At 41.0% G+C, this 22373-nt stretch overlaps 1 protein-coding gene across 1 annotated transcript in view; it reads left to right on the top strand.

The window, feature by feature from the left end:
* The window catches only part of RRAGD (Ras related GTP binding D), a 37623-nt gene extending 26569 nt beyond the window's left edge, over nucleotides 1-11054 (top strand). Inside the window, exons 6-7 of the mRNA XM_081250786.1 lie at nucleotides 2924-3072; nucleotides 8413-11054. Of these exons, the coding sequence (XP_081106912.1) occupies nucleotides 2924-3072; nucleotides 8413-8564 (301 nt within the window). The 3' untranslated portion in view covers nucleotides 8565-11054. The remainder of the gene's footprint in view (nucleotides 1-2923; nucleotides 3073-8412) is intronic.
* The last annotated feature ends 11319 nt before the right edge of the window (nucleotides 11055-22373 follow it).

Genomic DNA, 22373 nt, shown 5'->3' with positions numbered 1-22373 from the left:
CAAATTGGAAAAGAAGAAGTAAAGTTGTCACTGTTTGCAGATGACATGATACTATACATAGAGAATCCTAAGGATGCTACCAGAAAACTACTAGAGCTAATCAATGAATTTGGTAAACTTGCAGGATACAAAACTAATGCACAGAAATATCTTGCATTCCTTTACACTAATGATGAAAAATCTGAAAGAGAAATTAAGGAAACAATCCCATTTACCATTGCAACAAAAAGAATAAAATATCTAAGAATAAACCTACCTAAGGAGACAAAAGACCTGTGTGCATAAAACTATAAGACACTGATGAAAGAAATTAAAGATGATACAAACAGATGGAGAGATATACCATGTTCTTGGATTGGAAGAAGCAACATTGTGAAAATGACTATACTACCCAAAGCAATCTACAGATTCCATGCAATCCCTATCAAACTACCAATGGCATTTTTCACAGAACTAGAACAAGAAATTTCACAATTTGTATGGAAACACAAAAGACCCCGAATAGCCAAAGCAATCTTGAGAAAGAAAAACGGAGCTGGAGGAATCAGGCTCCCGGACTTCAGACTATACTACAAAGCTACAGTAATCAAGACAGTATGGTACTGGCACAAAAACAGAAATATAGATCAATGGAACAGGATAGAAAGCCCAGAGATAAACCCACGCACATATGGTCACCTTATCTTTGATAAAGGAGGCAAGAATATACAATGGAGAAAAGACAGCCTCTTCAATAAGTGGTGCTAGGGAAACTGGACAGCTACATGTAAAAGAATGAAATTAGAACGCTCCCTAACACGATACACAAAAATAAAGTCAAAATGGATTAAAGACCTAAATGTAAGACCAGACACTATAAAACTCTTAGAGGAAAACATAGGCAGAACACTCTATGACATAAGTCACAGCAAGATCCTTTTTGACCCACCTCCTAGAGAAATGGAAATAAAAACAAGAATAAACAAATGGGACCTAATGAAACTTAAAAGCTTTTGCACAGCAAAGGAAACCATAAATAAGACGAAAAGACAACCCTCAGAATGAGAGAAAATATTTGCAAATGAAGCAACTGACAAAGGCTTAATCTCCAAAATTTACCAGCAGCTCATGCAGCTCAATATCAAAAAAACAAACAACCCAATCCAAAAATGGGCAGAAGACCTAAATAGACATTTCTCCAAAGAAGATATACAGATTGCCAACAAACACATGAAAGGACGCTCAACATCACTCATCATTAGAGAAATGCAAATCAAAATTACAATGAGGTACACCTCACACCAGTCAGAATGGTCATCATCAAAAAATCTATGAACAATAAATGCTGGAGAGGGTGTGGAGAAAAGGGAACCCTCTAGCACTGTTGGTGGTAATGTAAATTGATACAGCCACTATGGAGAACAGTATGGAGGTTCCTTAAAAAACTAAAGATAGAACTATCATATGACCAAGCAATGCCACTACTGGGCATATACCCTGAGAAAACCATAATTCAAAAAGAGTCATGTACCACAATGTTCATTGCAGCTCTATTTACAATAGCCAGGACATGGAAGCAACCTAAATGTGCATTGACAGATGAATGGATAAAGAAGATGTGGCACATATATACAATGGAATATTACCCAGCTATAAAAAGAAACGAAATTGAGTTATTTGTAGTGAGGTGGATGGACCTAGAGACTGTCATACAGAGTGAAGTAAGTCAGAAAGAGAAAAATAAATACCGTTTGCTAACACATATATATGGAATCTAAACAAACGAAAAAAAGGTTCTGAAGAACCTAGGGGCAGGACAGGAATAAAGACGTAGATGTAGAGAATGGACTTGAGGACACAGGGAGGGGGAAGGGTAAGCTGGGACGAAGTGAGAGAGTGGCATGGACATGTATACACTACCAAGTGTAAAATAGCTAGCTAGTGGGAAGCAGCCGCATAGCACAGGGAGATTAGCTCTGTGCTTTGTGACCACCTAGAGGGGTGGGATAGGGAGGGTGGGAGGGAGACGCAAGAGGGAGGAGATATGGGGGTATACGTATATGTATAGCTGATTCACTTTGTTATAAAGCAGAAACTAACATGCCATTGTAAAGCAATTATTCTCCAATAAAGATGTTGAAAAAAAAGTATATGGGAGGATGTGTGTAGGTTATATGCAAATACTGTGTCATTTTATATAAGAGACTTGAGCATCTGCAGATTTTGGTATCTGCTGGGGGGAATCCTGGAACCAACCCCCGCCCCATACTGAGGGATGACTGAACGTGTTTGTTTTTGCTGAACTAGTTGGGAGGAATTTGTAACATGATTCTATAGGAATCATGTCCTATAACAAGGATGTTTTCTTGTAGGATCACAGTTTTAACTTTCAAATTAAACTTATTTAACATATCTGCATTACTCTGTTATCTAATATAGAGTCCATTTTCAAATTTTACCAAAGGTCCCAATTCTATCTTTCATAGCAGTTTTTTGCTGGATCCAGGATCTAGCCCAGCCTTTTGCTGCCGTCTCTCTTCAGGCTGCTTTATTTTGGATCAGTTCTTCACCCCTTCTTGGTCTTTCATCAGGCTGTGCTTTGGACAGCCTGGTTATTCTGTCACCAGAGAAAACTGCAAGCCCTTGTGGGCCACGGAGGGGAGAAGAACTAACCTCCATCCTTCACCTGTGTTTCTCAGGTGCCTGGAGAGTTGCCCAGCTGACACACCACACTCAGTGTGTCCGTAGGAAAGTGACTGTCATACGCTGTGTACATTCTTGTGATTGGGGGTTTCTGAGATCTTTAGCCGAAAGGCACTGTAAGTGTAAACTCCCTGCCATTATGATTATCCTTCTCTGTGTGAAAGCCGGTCTCCATCGCTGGGTTTCAAACTGAAGTCCTTTCTCAATGGTCAAATATGTTTTGGTTTCTGTCCCCATTTAGTCTCAAAGAAGATGGAGCAGGAACCCCTTATGACAAGGAATCAACAGCCATTATAAAGCTGAACAATACAACAGTTCTTTATTTAAAAGAGGTGACCAAGTTCCTGGCTCTCGTTTGCTTTGTCAGAGAGGAAAGCTTTGAAAGAAAAGGTAATTTTTTGTGTGATTTAAATGAAGCATTTCCATTCAGACGTTGAATGCAGGTGGACAGCAGTGTGCCTTGGGAGGTTTCCAGACTCCAGTCACAGGCCCCTTTGCCTCCTGCCCACATCCTGGGGTTTTGGGATCCGTGAACCAGCCTGCCCTCTAGTGATGCAGCTGCCGGGAGGTGGTAGTGGAACCAGACCATCCTCCCAGGGAGGGGCCTGAGCTTTTCTGGGAGCAGGGCCAGCTGGGGCGTCGTTGCCAGGCTGTAGATCTCTTACCCCGGGGAGGGCCCCTTGCCTACAGGGGGTGCCAAGGCCTCGCTCTTGGGCCACACCTCTAGAAGGTATTAGGGACCTTGTGACCACTTGTCCCCCCCCCGTGTAAAGGATGAAACTCCTACAACATTAAAGCTAGATGTTATTTAACTTCTGTTTAGCCCTTGTCCATTCTTTAGTCCTAAAACACAGGGACAGCATCGTGATTTCAAAACAGGGAGATATGAATATATTCAATAACGTCACCAAATATCTTTTTAGGACCAAATTTAGTTTTAGTCGGAAACAAAAGCAATTAACCCTCATAAAGATACTCATATTCCCCCACCCTGCCCCACACCGCTATGTAAACTGGGAAATATCAGTTTACTGGTATAGCTAGGGATTTTATTTTATTTATTTATTTTTTGCGGTACGCGGGCCTCTCACTGCTGTGGCCTCTCCCATTGCGGAGCACAGGCTTCAGACGCGCAGGCTCAGCGGCCATGGCTCACGGGCCCAGCCTTTCCGCGGCATGTGGGATCTTCCTGGACTGGGGCCCGAACCCGTGTCCCCTGCATCGGCAGGCGGACTCCCAACCACTGCGCCACCAGGGAAGCCCTGTAGCTGGGGTTTTTGCTAGTAATTAGGGGATGATTTACGCTAAATTCCCAACAAAGTGGCAATAGTAACATTTTCTGAAATAGCCTTTCTTCTTATATGCAATACATGTTCATTATAAAAATACTTTGAAAACTTAGGAAAGTATAAAAAAGTCAGTTTCACCATCTAGAGCTAAGCTCCATGTTAAATTTCTGGGATTTCTTTTCTCCTTCCTTTTCTCCCTCCCTCCCTTCCTTCATCCCTTCTTTCCTTCCTTTCTTCCAACAAAAGTGGTTCCATGTTGCCTAAATAATTTTCTATCCTGTTGTTTTCACTTATTTATATCATGAAAATCTTCTTAATTCATTGAGCCTGAAAACATGATTTAGATTTTTGTTACTTCTTTTTGTTACAGAGCAATAGATTCATTTAGAAAATTTAGATATAATAAATAAGCAAAAAAGAAATAATTATTGATAAGCTTCTCACTCACATAATCACTCTCGATATTTTCTGTATAACTTTCCAGTTTTTTCATAGATATCTCTCCATATGGGATTATATAATAAATACTACTTTATAACCTTCACTTAAATTATTACAGACATCTTTCCAATTCATTAAATCTCTTTTTAACCACATCATTTTAATGATTAGTTTCTTCTATTGTTAGAAATGTGTGTTGTTTCTAGATTTTGATGTTATAAATAATCCACAAAGACCTTCTTTCCACTAAATATTTGTGTACATCTTTGGTTATTTCCTCGGGAAAGACTTCAACAAGTGGAATTACTTAGATCAATACATTTTGGTAGCTTCTAATGCGTATTACCAAAATGTCCTTCAGAAAGTTTTTACAGGTTTATGCTACTAAGAGAATATGAGTGTGTCCATTTTGCTTTATTCTCATTAATATTGGGTATTAGCATTAAACATTGATAATTGAAAACAAATTTACATTTTTTCTGCTTCTTAGTGAAGTTGTGTATTTTTTCCTGTATTTACTATTACCAGCCAAATTGCCTGTTATGTCCTTGGCTCTCAAAACTTTTAATTAAATGGTGGTAATCTTTTACTTTTTATTTTCATCTTGCTGAAACTAAGAACAGATTATATAAAGGATTCATGGAATTTTGAAGATAGACAGGACCATCCTGTGTTTCACTCTCTCAGTTACTGATGATTTTACCCAGACCCAGGAAACAGAAGTGACTTTCTCCTATGGTCATACCACCAGTGTATGGCAGTCTGGGCTAAAGATTTCTAGGCTTCTCCCTGTATAGAATCAGTTCTGTGTATTGTGTTTTAAACCATTATACATACATTCCCTTGGTTAAAGATATTTCCAGAATTTACATTTGGTGATTAATATTTTATGTTGATTTTGGAAACTAAGGAAAGTAAAAATAATGCAAATAGTACAACTATAGACCCCAAAACATCTAGGGTGATGACAAGTCCTAAAATTTAGGGTACAATAACATCAACCTTGAGAGCTTGTTTATTTTGAACTGATTTTAGACTTAACAGAAAAGTTGCAAAAATAGTACGTAGTTTATATACACTCCTCATCCAGCTTCCCAAAATGTTAACATGTTATGTACTGTAGTACAGTTATCAAAGCTAGGGAATTAACACCAGTATAATACTATCAATATTAATAAAACTTACAGACCTTATTCAGATTTTACCAGTTTTTCCAAAAATACCTTTTTTTCTGTTCCAGGATCCCAAATTGATTTAGTTACTATTTCTCCTAGTCTCCTCCAATCTGTGATGGTCTTTCATGACCCTGACACTTTTGAAGAGTACTCATCATTTTTTTTTTTTTTTTTTTTTTTTTTGCGGTACGCGGGCCTCTCACTGTTGCGGTCTCTCCCGTTGCGGAGCACAGGCTCCGGACGCGCAGGCTCAGCGGCCATGGCTCACGGGCCCAGCCGCTCCGCGGCACGTGGGATCTTCCCAGACCGGGGCACGAACCCGCGTCCCCTGCATCAGCAGGCGGACTCTCAACCACTGTGCCACCAGGGAAGCCCACTCATCACTTATTTTGTACAACGTTCCTCAAATTGGGTTTGTCTGATATTTTCACACAATTGGAATGAGATTATGCAATTTGGCCAGAATACCACACAGAAATGATATTGTGTCCTTCGTGTATCATATGTTTATGATGTTGGTTTGGCTTATTACTGGCAATGCTGACCTTGATTTAGTTAAGATAGGGTCTACCAGGTCTTTCCCCTGGAAAGTTCCTACTTTTCACTTTGTTAATAAATTAATAAATACTTTTATGTTAATAAGTTAATAAATACTTTCAAACTATGCAAATCCTCTTTCTCCTCACACTTTTGCCCACTAATTTTATTGTCCATCTATGGTTGTGTGCATTAATTTAAGCAGGAATTTCTTATGTGGATCTTGGGCAACTTATTGTTAAACCACCTAGGGAGGATCATCTCTGAAGATAGGCAGATTTTGTAAAATTTATTAAACTAATTAGAAACCTGAGTATTTGTTTTAATGTGATAGATAAATAGGCAGACAAGGTTTAACCCCATGACGTTAAGCTTGTTTGCTTTTTAGGGTGACTAACCAATCTCCATTTGCCTGGGACAGAGGTGAGGGTTCCTGAAACAGGGGACCTTCAGGGCTGCAACTGGGAAAGTCCCAGGCAAATGGATTAAGTTGATCACCTTAGCTTTAGAAAGAGCTTGATGCTTTACATATGCATGGAGTGGTTTGATTTGTTTTTGCTGCTTTAATCTCAAGTGTTGAGTCCTGCTGGTGCTGATAATCAACACTTGTTGTGACTTGTCCTGCTGTTGGTCTCTGTCTGTGTTTTCATGGATGATTTCTGACTGCTTTGGCAGAAAGGGGAGGATAGAAAGCAGAAGTGGGATTCTTGGTCTTAGCTGCACATCGTAGGCACCTTGGGAAGGGAGGTGGTTAAAAAATATGGCCATCGAGGCCTTCCACAGAACAATTAGAACAGAATTCCTGGGAGAGGAACCTGGGTTTTTTTGTTTTGTTTTGTTTTGTTTTTCCGGTATGCGGGCCTTTCACTGTTGTGGCCTCTCCTGTTGCGGAGCACAGGCTCCGGACGCGCAGGCTCAGCGGCCATGGCTCACGAGCCTAGCCACTTCGCGGTATGTGGGATCTTCCCGGACCGGGGCACAAACCCGTGTCCCCTGCATCGGCAGGCGGACTCTCAACCACTGCGGCACCACGGAAGCCCGGGTTTGTTAATTTTTAAAAAGTTCTCTGGATGCTTTTAACGTGCAGCTATGATTGAGCATCACTGAACCAAGAGGATGTAGGACCATCCCATAACTGCATATGGTGCTGAAGATAGTTCTTGTTCTGTTCATGTCTCTGTTCCTGTATTTTCTTTTTTTTAAATTAATTTATTTATTTAGGGCTGTGTTGGGTCTTCATTGCCGCATGCGGGCTTTTCTCTAGTTGGGGCGAGCAGGGGCTACTCTTCATTGCGGTGCGCGGACTTACTGTGGTGGCTTCTCTTGTTGCAGAGCATGGGCTCTAGGCACACGGGCTCAGTAGTTGTGGCTCGCAGGCTCAGTAGTTGTGGCTCACGGGCTTAGTTGCTCCACGGCATGTGGGTTCTTCCCGGACCAGGGCTTGAACCCGTGTCTCCTGCACTGGCAGACGGATTCTTAACCGCTGTGCTTCTAGGGAAGCCCTGTTCCTGTATTTTCAACTGTGTTTTATGAAAGAGCTGAAATAAACAGCAAACTCTTTGTAGGCACTTCCTTTAAAAACCTCAGTCATGGGCTTCCCTGGTGGCGCAGTGGTTGAGAGTCTGCCTGCCGATGCAGGGGACGCGGGTGCGTGCCCCGGTCCAGGAAGATCCCACATGCCGCGGAGCGGCTGGGCCCGTGAGCCATGGCCGCTGATCCTGCGCGTACGGAGCCTGTGCTCCGCAGTGGGAGAGGCCACAGCAGTGAGAGGCCCGCGTACCACAGGAAAAAATAATAATAATAAATAAAATAAAATCGGGGACTTTGTTTTCCCCAGGGCTTATGACAATGGCTCTGTGACCTTGAGATCCCAGCTATACTCCAAGTCAGGGTCTGCCTCCACTCAGAGTCAATTTAATAATACCTTTTGGGGAAAAAATACTAATAAGTATTTCACTTAAGGTATATCTTAATTGTTCTTACAATCTTTAATTCTGAAAGATTTTTTAAAAAGGCAGTTCAATTGGTTCTTCAAACTTTTGGGGTCATAGACACCTTTGAAAATGTGGTATATACTCTGGAACCTTTCCTTAGTAAAAATATATATATTCACAAGACTTTGCCTGCAATTCCTGAAGCCCAGCTGCACACCTCCTAGAGAAATCTATAGATCTTATGTTAAGCCTGCTCCTCTACCGCCCCCTACTGGCTTGTCTTCTCCATAGCTGCCATGAAAAGAGATTATTTCTAGGCGGCACCTCTATAAATATTTTTGTTTTCTTCTCCAGGGCTGATTGACTATAATTTTCATTGCTTCCGGAAGGCCATCCATGAAGTTTTTGAGGTGAGAATGAAAGTGGTGAAATCACGAAAGGTTCAGAATAGGCTGCAGAAGAAAAAAGGAGCCACCCCTAACGGGACGCCTAGGGTGCTGCTGTAGGTGAGGTTTCAGGAATGTCTTTTGAAATCAGACCTTTCAATGAGGCTGCTGCTCTGTGTTGCACTGAAGGAAAAGGATGAAGGAGATGGGGACACATGACATATATTTGCTGTAAAAAAAAAAAAAAATTCCTGCCACCCTCTTGATCTTCTCTTTTTTTAAATAAAGTAAGCACTTTGAAGCAAAAACGTATATTAACAATGAAGTGAAATCTACTGTAACTTCATTACACAAATGTAAACTTTTATGGTCTGTAGTCAGAAAAAATCCTGTGTGAGAACTGCCAGGAACTGTATATATTTTGCACTTTTTCATGTTTTTGTTTTTTTTCCTCATTGAACTAAACTTTGATAAAACAACTTTTCTAGGCTCTTTTCTGTCCTTGGTGTCTAGGACATGCATACCGAGTCCATATCTATAGGGCAGTCAGAAAGTAATCAAAAAGTGATGCGTTGGCAGTGACTTTTTATAAATTTGGGAATCTTTGCTACCAATTGTTGAGAAAAAACATTTTTCAGTGGAGGAACAGATTGGGGCAGCAAGCTCCTGGAGCAATAAGAACTGTCCCCTGTTTATAACTGACATAAATAGAAGTTTTATAGAATAACATTAGCACCAAACTTATCTAAAAATTTCTATAGCCGTGACAGTGCTTCCCTAGTCGACCCTTTTTACAAAACTCTTTACCTCAACACACATCTCTAGAATCATTTTATACAGAGAGGTTATTTCTTTTCGCTGCATTACTGTTCTTCAGAACCTTTGGGACCAGATTTCCAAAATGGTGCCGATCAATGGAGAGAAATCAGAATGTCACTAAATTGCAGGCTTTCTGGAGGCTTTTCTGTACCTGCCACTCAGGCTAAAGTCATAACATCAGAGGCCACATGGTTTCCCAAATGTAGGTGATTGGCAACTGCAGATTTTAAAATATGTCCTATACAATGTTTGGCCCCTGTGGAATGTGCCTCTTACTGTGCAACATTGCAAATGTTTATTTAGGACCCGTTTTTTTTTGTTGCTTTTTTTGCATTGCTCCACGACCACAGGCAATATCTCAGCTCTCTGCCACAGAGCTGAATCCTGATGGGCACATGTGTCACCTCTGAGTCTCCCTCTCACCTGTGACAGTGTGCCTTGTGGACTCTGCCTGTTCCCACCTTATGATTGAACTAGAGCTCGGCTCTCCAGCAGCGTGTTCTGCATGGCTAAATAGGCATCCTGAAAACCTCTAAAGGTCAGTGGAAAAGGATGGCCAGAGGAGACATTACAGTTAGCTTTGTGCCTGTTTCTATGAAATTCTTCCACTTATGTTTACTTTAGGCCAACAGCAAGTTAATAGATTCTAAATCTACCCCCATCCCAAACCATTCCAAGTAGATTATTCTAGATCCATCCCAAGGGTCAGTGCCCTAAGTAAAGCATGTTGGCAGGTATTAGAAAATGTACATATATATATGTTTTTAGCAGAGCCTCATAGGGATAGCAATGCTGATCCTAGCAAAAGATCAGGTTCCTAAAGCAACTTGTTCTTGAAGCAACCCCACTACTATCTGCAGCTTCTTTCCATCCTCTCCCCTTCCGTCCTTTTCCCAAGTCCTATTCCTTTGAGGCTGGTAACTGTAATTTAAGATGGTAGCTGATTGGGGTTTAAGGTTTGAGCCCTCCCAAGGGTCTGTGCATTTTGGAAGGAAATTTCTAAAAATCATGAAGGTGCCCTAACTCCCTTCCTCATGATTCCTACTCAGAAACACAGGTGGGTAGGAAGCCAGGGTTCCAGGGAAGTCTTTTTCCTAATTTTCAGACCTATAACCTGTTAGACCTTTGCCAACATGGTACATGGAAGTTATTCTTATAAATCTATTCTTTAATATTTTTTACACAGTGTTCCTTTTTGGATAAGCAAATAAGAATCACTTTTCTAAAGTGACTTTATCCTCAAGATAGAGACATTTACCTATCTGGTAAACCACACATTACTTAGGTATATATGTTATTATAACCAGGTGGAGCTTCCATTTTTAAGCTGGGTATATGATGGGTTTTTGTTCAAATGTGCCTTAAAAGCCTATTACTTCAAGAGCAAACGATTCTTTGGGGGAAAGGCAACGTTAGTGCTGTGACACCAGACCCAAGTTCATGGTAGTCAGTGACTCTTTGACTCATGACACACTGATACAGAGACTACTGCCTCAAGGCCGTGAGCATGGCAATGACCTCTTAGTTCAAGAGAAATGTAGGAGTTATATCTAAGCATTCAGTTTCTGAGGTCTGTGCTATTGGAATTACAAAATCTCTTCAATTCCTTTTTCATTTTAGTTTTTTTTTTTTTTTTTTTTTTGTTTTTTGTTTTTTGGGTTTTTTTTGCGGTATGTGGGCCTCTCACTGTTGTGGCCTCTCCCGTTGCGGAGCACAGGCTCCGGACGCGCAGGCTCAACGGCCATGGCTCACGGGCCCAGCCGCTCCGCGGCATGTGGGATCTTCCCGGACCGGGGCACGAGCCCGTGTTCCCTGCATCGGCAGGCGGACTCTCAACCACTGTGCCACCAGGGAAGCCCTCATTTTAGTTTTGATATGGGACTTAGCTTACTTGTGTGTGGCCACCTTTAGGTCTCAAATGTAATGCTATAAATATGTATAAATATACAAAATAATGTATAAATACAAAGCCCAAATACATGGCTACAGTGACTGCTCTGGAACAGTTTTGCTCGTTTTCAAAGGTTGAGAACTTGACCTACAGGTTTCCAGGGCAGTTAGAACTTCTATGTGGGGATGAGACCCTGCTTGTGAAATACCATCTTTGGTTATTTTCAGTGATGTAGATTAGTGTGTATGACCAGGGTAGCGTGTTTCTGAAGGAATATAAATCAAAAACTGGTTGACATTCACAGACAGTAATGTTTTGTGAACGTGATATATTTGGGGCCCTTAAATGTAAAAATGCCTAAAAACACAGCAATATTGTTATATACGGGTTATATGAAACATACTCGAGAAAAACAGCTGAATTGTCTTGATTATTAAAGTGTGGTATGCATTCAACTTATGTGGACTGGATGTAATTTGTAATCAAGTATAGTATTTAGTATTATGCTTTACTTTAAGCAGTACATCATTTATAACCATTGTTAAAGCATTCCTTTCAAGAACGTTAGCTGCCCATTTAAAAGCGTGTGTCATACGCTCATGATTTGGTAACACTCTCATTTTATTTCAGACGTATTCATAGCTAATCTTTCTGGGAGCGGAATGGTCTCTGATGAAAAGAAAGCATGGTCTTTCATGTTCGTGAGGTTGTTTACTGTATACATGCGTATCACTGCTGGGTTCCTTTAGATAAATGTGTTTGTCCTAATTAACCAGCTGTCACTTTATGAAAAAGAGGATAAATTGATCTATTTAAGTTGGATTTACATTTTTATTTATTTTTTTAAACACTCGTATCTCTCCATATTTTTGATGGGGACTGTTTTGGCTGTAGAACTTATTTCAGTAAACTTCAGATATTCTTGCTGCTCTGGCCCTAATCCCTAGCCATCCGAAAATTCTTTTCCTAACAGTCCACCTTTTGATTTTTACTTGCTTAGTAAGATTCCACCGTATAATGACTTTTACAGATCCCCTCAGAGTTCTCAGAGAGGGCTAGCATTAGATGTTATATATGAAATCCTGTTTCTCATGGGAAAATCTGAACTGAAATAATTATTTCCAGACCTCCCTGGTGGTGCAGTGATTAAAACCCGTCTGCCAATGCAGGGGACACGGGTTCAATCTCTGGTCCGGGAAGATCCCACATGCCACGGAGCAACTAACAACTGCTGAGCCTGTACTCTAGAACCCGCGAGCCACAACTACTGAGTCCGCGTGCCACAGCTACTGAAGCCTGCACGCCTAGAGCCTGTGCTCCACAACAAGAGGAGCCACTGCAGTGAGAAACCTGAGCACTGCAAGGAAGAGTAGCCCCCCGCTCTCTGCAACTAGAGAAAGCCCGCACGCAGCAATGAAGGCCCAGTGCAACCAAAAAAAAAGAAAATTATTTTCAAGTTTGTTTTTTTTTTTGGCTGCATTGTATGGCATGTGCGATCTTAGTTCCCCAACCAGAGATTGAACCCATGCCCTCTGCAGTGGAAGTTCAGAGTCCTAACCACTGGACCACCAGGGAATTCCCCAAGATTTTTAATCAATGGTGATGTTGAGTTTAGGGGAAAGAAAATGTCATTAAAAGCATTATTTAATACTAACAGATATTGAGTGCACACGATATGCCATGCGCTGCTCTTAAATGCTTTTACATAATTATCCTCATAAACCCAAGAGGTAGGTACTATTTTTTTTTTTTTTTTTTTTTTTTTTTTGCGGTACGTGGGCCTCTCACTGTTGTGGCCTCTCCCGCTGCGGAGCACAGGCTCCGGATGCGCAGGCTCAGTGGTCATGGCTCACAGGCCCAGCCTCTCCGCGGCATGTGGGATCTTCCCAGACCGGGACACGAACCCGTGTCCCCTGCATCGGCAGGCAGACTCTCAACCACCGCACCACCAGGGAAGCCCCAGATGATATTTTTAAAGGTGTCAAATTTGGCCTGGCAGGTCCTCCAGAAGATCTACCTTTATCAAAAATTCAAGTTCAGTTCAGGCAGGGATTATATTTCAGTTGTACCGTCAGTATCTTTGCAGTTTTTTTGTAATTTTCAGGGTAAAGTGAAAATACAGGCTTTAATGGTCCCTATTATCATTTAAAAAATACTTCAGATTGTATCATGTTATTCCAAGAAACAATTCAATTTCATGAAAACAAATAAATTTAGGGAATTCCCTGGTGGTCCAGTGGTTGGGACTCAGAGTTCTCACTGCAGAGGGCCCAGGTTTGATCCCTGGTCTGGGAACTAAGATCCCACAAGCCATGTGGGGTGGCCAAAAAAAAAACCTAAACAAATAAATTTAAATTTATATTATATATAAAATAAGTAAAATTATTAAAAATAAGTGAATAAATAAAACAAGTAAATAAAAAAGAAAATCTGAAACAAGATCTTTAATCCAGTAAATACCAGTCAATAGTCTTTCTTTATAGAATTTTACATTTTTTAGCTTCAATAAATGATTTACACTTAAAGCTGAGATGGAGTCTGGTCCTCGGTATTCAATATTGAAAAAGCAAACTATCTTAAAAAGCAGAATGGGGGGTGGTGGGATGAATTTGGGGGATTGGGATTGACATACATACACTATTTTTTCCCCTCAAAAATTTCAATTTATTTTTAGATAACACTTATGGAAAAAGAGATAGACAAGAATATTCACTTTTTACAGTCAGTGTTTTGTTTTGTTTTGTTTTAAATTCGGGTACAGTTGTTTTACAATGTTGTGTTAGTTTCTACTGTACAGCGAAGTAGAGTTCCCTGTGCTATACAGCAGGTTCTTATTAGTTATCTGTTTTATACATATTAGTGTACATATGGGGATTGACATATATACACTACTGATACTATGTATAAAATAGATAACTAATGAGAACCTACTGTATAGCACAGGGAACTCTACTCAGTACTCTGTGGTGAACTAAATGGGACGGAAATCCTAAAAAGAGGGGGTAATGTATACGTATTGCTGATTCACTTTGCCGTACAGCAGAAACTAATACAACATTATAAAGCAACTATACTCCAATAAAAATTAAAAAAAACAAAACAGAATGACCATGTGAACTCATACCCAAAGCAATGTTTGAGTGGATGCTTAAAGCTGCCCTGGGACAGAACTGCAGGAGTCAACCCTTTACGACGTCCATTTTTAACTTTTTGTTGTGAGCCACAATAAATACAATTCACAATGCAAACTGTCATGCCCTCATGCTTACAAATATTACTTTTAAAAAATCTCATGAAGTACTGTTCTTTCCACATGCAATGCATTCTAGTATTTTTCTCTTTCACTTTATAAAAAAGATCTCACAATCCACTAATGGGTCATGACCTGCAATTGGTAATCACTGGTAGAGGGAACCCACTGGCTAGATCAGAGATATCTGAGGCTTTCCTTTCTAACCTAAAAGATTTTCCTTCTCTCTGTGTTAATTTTAAGATCTTACCAAACAGGGAAATTCTGAGAAAGTTCTTGAATTTTTCTTTCATTTCATCAGGGCTTTCTGCTGTGTTGACCAGAGCAGCTTCACTTTTCACTGCCATGCCTTGGATGTTTTTGTATGTTGGGTTGTCGTCCAGGGGCTGCAGTCTCTAGAGGATCATCTTTTACTATAGACTCTATCCTTGACTATAATAAATAATTAACTTGGAGTTTAGTGATTCATGAGTTCATATTTAACTTCTAAGGGGTCCTTTTTTGATTCAGATGACATCAGTCTTATCCAGCATCAAGAATCCATGGGTTTTGCCCTTTTGTGCTCTTTTGACACTCCCAAGAACCAGGTGGACAAGGCCCTTTCCCATGAAAGGGGGCTGATCTAGCTCCCTCCACTCAGGATGGGGGTGGGGGGAAGGGGGACATTAACTAGTGTCCAGCTGCCTAAGGCCTTGACCTCCCTGCTTTCTTAATCTGTACTAATAAGCTGCTGGGGCAAGGGGGATCTTTCTAGTCCCCCAGAACTGAGAGTCAGAATACTAAGGCCCTTTTCCTGAATGGCCAAGTACAGTAGAGCAGTTAAGACCTAGGCTTTCCCATGCTAACCCTCTCCATTACTGTGGAGAATTCCATTCCTATAAGCTATTTCTGTTTGCTTCCGGTTTCCATGATTGCCTAAGTCCCTTTGGCTGCTGCCAATTCTCTGCCTCTGGCCGGTGGATAGCTCACCCCTGCAGTGTTCCACCTTCACCAACTAGATAGTAACCAGGAACTAACTCCAGACTCTCCCAGACCCCTATAAGGCGGTCTTGGGAACAGGCTTTCACTGCCCCTCCATGGGAAGCAAACAGTAAAGTCGCTGACAGGGAGAGACCAGGCCTGGATGTCTTTCCATAGTGGTGGAAGAGGAAGGAAATCAGGTTTATAATGTGCAAGAAATACTGCCACCAATTCACGTTATACTGTTTCATTTAATGCTCCAGGCCAGTGTTTCTCAAAGTTACTTGATCTTAAGCATCATCTAGGGTGCTTAAAGATGCAAATTCCCATCTCTACCCCAGTCTTCTGGAATGGAAATCTCTGGGCAGAGGTCTGTCTGGGAATCTGTATTTTAAAACAAGCACCTAGGCAATTCTTACAATTTGGGAGACATTGTTTGGCCTGTAGTTGTTGGCAGTGAATCTTTATTGTGGTTATAGTTAATGTGGAGCTACACATGTGATATAATTGTATAGAACTACAAACACACAAACACAAATCAGTACTTGTATAACTGGTGGAGTCTGAGTAAGTTCTATGCATTGTACCAATGTCAATTTCCTGATTTTGACATTGTATTATATATATGTAAGATCTTAACATGGGGGAGGCTTCACGAAGGATGTTTGGGACCTCCCTGTATCTTCTTTTGTTGCTTCCTGTGCATTTATAATAGTTCCAAAATTAAAAAAAAAACTTAAAAATAAAGGGGGGGCTTCCTGGTGGCGCAGTGGTTGAGAGTCCGCCTGCCGATGCAGGGGACGTGGGTTCGTGCCCCCGTCCGGGAGGATCCCACATGCCGCGGAGCGGCTGGGCCCGTGAGCCATGGCCGCTGAGCCTGCGCGTCTGGAGCCTGTGCTCCGCAACGGGAGAGGCCACAACAGTGAGAGGTCTGTGTACCGCAAAAAAAGAAAAGGGATAGGAAGAGAAATGGTGAAGGACTAGGATTGGAATCACCTAGAAGAGCTTTTGTCACTCCTCCATAAATGTACCACACACGGATACATATGTACACACACATATGCCTCAAGCATTGGTGTCCTTTTCCAACTTGATTTATTTCAAAGTCTACATTAGTTAATCTGCAATTTGAATGTAGAACTTTTATGGATGGAAATGAAACACTTTAAAAGTTTATTTAAACCATCTATTCATTTAGATATTTAAATGCTTGCATTTAATATCAAAAATTATACAAAATGGTATTAATTTAGAAAAGTTACTTTTTCTTCACTCAGATAATTTTAGTCAAATTCTTCACAGGGATCTGCTACAGCAGGGTCTCTCTCATCACTGGAACAACATTTGGAGTCACCTAACAGTTCCCTTCTAGTTATTTAAGATAGAACAGGTTTTGAATTGAGTAGGAGGCTGTCAGTGGAGATTTTACTGCATCTCAGGAACCATTTGTTAAACATTGGGACAAGTGTTTTTTTTCCCTTGGATATTCACAATCTCCGCAGATAGGTCTTGTATTCCTCTTTCTAATACCTTTGTAAGAAGCTTACTAATTATGATCTCCAATGCTTGTTCTTCGTGGTCGTAACCTCAGGAATAATTAATAAATATGTTTTCACCGTTTCCCCCTGATTTTGCTAGCTGACCTTTATAAGATAGAAAACTGCCATCACTTGAGGTCCTTTCAAGAGATTCCTGAAGAGTACTTTGTCCGAAAAGGACAAGTAAAGAAAAAAATATAAGGCAACTCTCTTTTCTGAAGAACAATATTTGGGGGAAAAATTTGCTTTCTATCCTGGCATGTATGGTGTATACTTCCATTCAAGAACATCTGCACCTAAAGCCCAGTTCAACTTCTGGGGAAGTCAGACTGGCCCCGCTATTTTTTCACAAGATGCTATAAGGCAGACGGAGTATGGCATACCTGCAATTTTTTGGTTATTTTGTGCTAAAAGAATACATTGTGGGGAAGTCCAGGACCACTTTTTAAAAGCGGGTGACTTGGTTATTTTTCAAAATTTGTCTATACTTGTAACGTGAATTTTAATGGGAAGCAGGTAGGGTTGTTTGTTCTAAAGACGTTAATAATATTGTCTAAATGCTCTGTGGCTGCAGAATTACTCTGAGTCCCATAATTCCTGTGCACCCTGAGCATCGTGTGTGTTTTGCACATCTATGAACTATTATTTTTTGAAAGTTTGTGGATTCTATAGTGGTAAATAAAAAACAAGTTTATTTAAACGTATTGAACTCATGGTATTTTTTGTCGTTTTGCTATTTCCCAATAAATAGAAACCAAAACCTGTGAAGGTAGGGAGCAGAGTTCTAAGCTATTCTGGCTGGTTTGTAGCTGACCGAGTGTCATCCATCAGCAAGTGGCTAAAAGGGGTCCAGAGAATGACAAATCGGGGTGTCAGGATATGGGGACACAAGAAAAAAAGGCACAGAGTGGCAGAGGGACAGTGCCTGAAGAGCTATTAGGAGAGCACTTGGTGCGAGAGAGAAGACGCAGCTGTGTAGGGCTCTCTGCTGGCCCATCATGAAGTACCTTTCTTTCACCCGTGAACACCAGTTTTATCTTAGTTGCAGGTGTTTCCTTTAGAGCTAAGTTTAGCAAATGAAAGATCTCGTGTCAAACTCACTGGTTACTCAGAACTAAGGAGTAAGGAATATAATATGAGTATTGTCATTTTTGTTGCTAATTTTAAAAGCACCTTTATTTTGAAAAACCCAAAGAAATGCAATCCATGCAAGTAAAGCAAAAGCACAATATTAAGTAGTTTTCCTTTTCCTCATCCCTACTACCAAGAGCTGTAATCTGGGAGATGTCAGATAATTCAAAGCTATGGTAGCAAATTAGGTTTCCAAGAAAAGACATCATTTTTAAGAAAGCCACAATAAAAATCATTTTAATAATGTTGCAAGCAACTATCAAGTACTGGGTTAGAAAATGCTTCTTTGCTTATTAATGGGGAAAATCTTTTAAAATGAGGTATGGGTCATCTGGTGGAAGAAATCTACTGCACTAGTATTGTAAGCACTCCACTGGTTTCAAGTATACTCACTTGATGTCTCTCCATAATATTTTCTTCTGGAATATAGTATTAGAAAATTGTTCAAATAGAATGAGCAGGGAAGACATTATCTCGACTACAGCAGAAATTGAGAAAGAAAAAATGAAGAGGCAGTTTCTCTCCTGGATCTCTCAGCTGGCCACCAGATGGTAGACAAAAGCAAAGCTATTAGACCTGCAATGCAGTAAGGCGAGGCATGAAAAAAGCAAAGAACTCCTTCCTGGCGGACATTTTCGTTTAGGTAACCACAGTTTAAACTTGTGCCCCTGATAATAACCAACATTTCCTAACATTAACACCAGCCAGCAAATTAGTACCATTTTTCTTATTAACCATTACAAAGGGGAAATCTTGGGGGGGAAAAAAAACAGTAGGGAAAACTATGGCAGCATTATTTTTTTTTTTTTTTTTTTTTTTTTTTTTGCAGTATGCGGGCCTCTCACTGTTGTGGCCTCTCCCGTTGCGGAGCACAGGCTCCGGACGCGCAGGCTCAGCGGCCATGGCTCACGGGGCCAGCCGCTCCGCGGCATGTGGGATCTTCCCAGACCGGGGCACGAACCCGTGTCCCCTGCATCGGCAGGCGGACTCTCAACCACTGCGCCACCAGGGAAGCCCTGGCAGCATTATTTTTGTTTTTTTAATGAAAAATCAAAACCTCATGAAATATTCTAAGTAATTAATAAAATGTTTACAGTAAAGTCCATACATGGCTTTCCGAGGTGTTTTTTATTTTGAATTATACTCTAGGAAGACACTGATATAAAATTTATCAATTCAAGCTGTTAAAAAACCAAAATTCAACTGAGTTAAAGATCTAATTAGCTTTATTGAAGGATTCATGAACAAGGCAGCATCCCATCTAACAAATAAAAAGGAGTTCCAAGGAGTTGTACAAGATGGAAGGCTTTTATAGGCAGAAAGGGGAAAAGAGTGGGTTGTTTCAGTTTTAGATAACCTACCTACTAGGATGGCAGGGGGCTATGTGGAAGATTACCTCATTGGTGCTGACCAGAAAATTCAACTGACCAGTGCAGAATGCATTCCTGGAAGAGGTCGTAACTACAGTTAGATTGGGTATTGAGTCTTGATTTGCTGACATGGGGCTTAACACAAGTGACTCCATTTAGGGCCTGTCATTTCCTTTTTAACGACATAAGTCAGGGACTTCCTCTGTGGTCCAGTGGTTAAGATTCTGTGCTTCTACTGCAGGCAGCATGGGTTTGATCCCTGGTCAGGGAACTAAGATCCCACATGTCTCGTGGTGTGGCAAAACAAACAAAAAACAAGTCATTAATAGCTCTGTGGCTTGCAAAACAAGTAATCCAGTTAGCTTATGGCAGATATTTTTAGTATAAAAAAAGTACAAACAATAGAATTTCAACCCTAATAATATACCTATGCTTTCTAAACAAAGGCTAAAGGTAAATACACTAAAATGTTAATCATGGCCATTTCTGAGCAGTAGAACTATAGGAGATTTGTATTTTGTTCATATTCTAAATATTAAACAACAATCATGTATTACTTTTGTGCTCAAGAAAAAAATCATTAAAAAAAAATAAGAACACTTTTAAATGTGGAAGAATAAATATTTTAAACCAGGACCCTGCGGGGCCCTCCCAGGCACAAAAGCCTTCCTGTGTCCCCAGCTTCTTGTTTGTAGGAAAGAGGCTTCAGCCCCCTAGACTTTCTGCGAATTCCAAAGGGCAGATTCAAACAGTTACTGATCAGGGAAGTGATGGAATGCAGAAACAAAGGGAAAGCACTCAAGAAACAATAGTACAGCGAGAAAGCAGAGTCCTAGCTCCTCCTCAAGGGATGTACGTAGAGTCCTTCTATAGGAACTAAGGCCCCATCCAGGTGAAGGTTGGTAACTTCAGGCTGAGCACTAGGTCCCTGGAGCACCACCCTGTTACCTCCCCACCAACCAATCAGAAGAAAGTCACACACCCTACAGCCCTCACCCCAAATGTTGCCTTTAAAAACTCCTCCCTGAAAACCATAAAGGAGTTTGAGTCTTTTGAGCACGAGCCGCCCATTCTCCTTGCTTGGCCCTGCCATAAACATTTCTCTGCTCCAAACTCCAGTGTTTTGGCTTCTTAGGCCTCACTGTGCATCTAGCGCACGAACTTGTGATCAGTAACAATAGTACCTGCTTCATAAGCCTCTCCATTGTGAGGCCTATTGCACGAATGCTGGCTCTTGCAGAGCTGTGGTACAGAGAGCGTGTCAAGCGTTAGACAATTTGAAGATTCAACACAAAGAACGAGTGAATGAAGCAGCACACTGGGGCTCCATTTTGGATGCATATATGTGCCAATCAGTTTACCAGTTTACTTTTCAGAAAACATCACGGAATGTTTTAAAAGATACTATCTAGTTTTATTTTTGATATCCTCCACCTCCTACCCACACCTCCTCCAAATTTCACTCTTTACAAAGGGTTGCTGATACAATCAGATATCAAGAACTCAATTCACTTTATTTTTTAAAAATAAATAAACTTATTTACTTATTTGGCTGCGTTGGGTCTTCATTACTGTGCGCAGGCTTTCTCTAGTTGTGGCGAGCGGGGATTACTCTTTGTTGTGGTGCGTGGGCTTCTAATTGCGGTGGCTTTTCTTGTTGCGGAGCACGGGCTCTAGGCACATGGGCTCAGTAGTTGTGGCACGTGGGCTTCAGTAGTTGTGGCTCACGGGCTTCGTTGCTCTGTGGCATGTGGGATTTTCCTGGACCAGGGCTTGAACCCATGTCCCCTGCATTGGCAGGTGGATTCTTAACCACTGTACCACCAGGGAAGCCCTCAATTCACTTTAGATTCTTAATTTTAACAATAGAAAATATAGGGAGGAAAATAATTTCCCTCTACCCTTATGAGCTCTTGGCTGAAACCCCTTGTAATACACAGATGAACAAAAGAAAAACAAGCCAAGTAACTCCCTGATTTTTTTTTTTTTTTTTTTTTTTTTGCGGTACGCGGGCCTCTCACTGTTGTGGCCTCTCCCGTTAGCGGAGCACAGGCTCCGGGAGCGCAAGCCCAGCAAGCCATGGCTCACGGGCCCAGCCGCTCTGCGGCATGTGGGATCCCCCCGGACCGGGGCACGAAGCTGTGTCCCCTGCATCGGCAGGCGGACTCTCAACCACTGCGCCACCAGGGAAGCCCAGTAACTCCCTGCTTTGGCCCAAGTCACCGCTTTAACTCAACTAAAGACAAAAGAAAGCTGTAGGGGGATTGGAGGGAGGCCACTTATGGGAGGTCATAGGAAAAGCCCTTAAACAAGGGTAAAGATTATTTTGCAGATTTGTCAGTGCCTTCTCCATTGAGACTCTCTTGTGATTTAGAGTCAACCTTCCTTCTCTTTAGAGAGAGGGAGACGCTAACAAACGTAAATTTCGCCTAGAAAAGGGTAATTTCTACTCTGTTTTCAGAGATTCTCTTGAGCCTGCTCTTTCTCAAAAATAATCAGCTCAAAATAATCCTTATGCCAAAGAGGCATATTTTCAGGTGGCATATTCTGCTGCCTTTCAAAAAGAAAGTTTTCTACTTTTACACAACAAAACGAAACTTGCCCAACCTGATTAACCCTCTTCATCCCACCTAGACTTCCTTCCTTCCCTCTTCATCCTTCTCACCATCCCAATCTCCCCTCTTTTCCTAAGTCTTTGCTCCTCTTTTAAGTCTTCAAAACCCCCAGTCCTGTCCTTTTTCTCAATCCCACTCTTTCCGCAATGAAGCCTGAAGTGTGTTCTTTAAGGATATACCTTTCATATTTGTATGCTTTCCCCGATTCAATTCTTTTTTTCAATCTCCCCAAATGCTTAAGTGCCTTGCACCTAAACACATTTATCTGAAAAAGAATCCTTATAAAACCCTACTCAATCCCTTACCACTGGATTTTATCTTCCCGATTTAACTGTTTCCACCCCAAAACAACTAT

The sequence above is a fragment of the Mesoplodon bidens genome (genome assembly GCF_964165515.1).
Source record: "Mesoplodon bidens genome assembly, chromosome: 12".
NCBI lineage: Eukaryota > Metazoa > Chordata > Mammalia > Artiodactyla > Ziphiidae > Mesoplodon > Mesoplodon bidens.
This window is presented reverse-complemented; position numbering and strand designations above follow the sequence as displayed.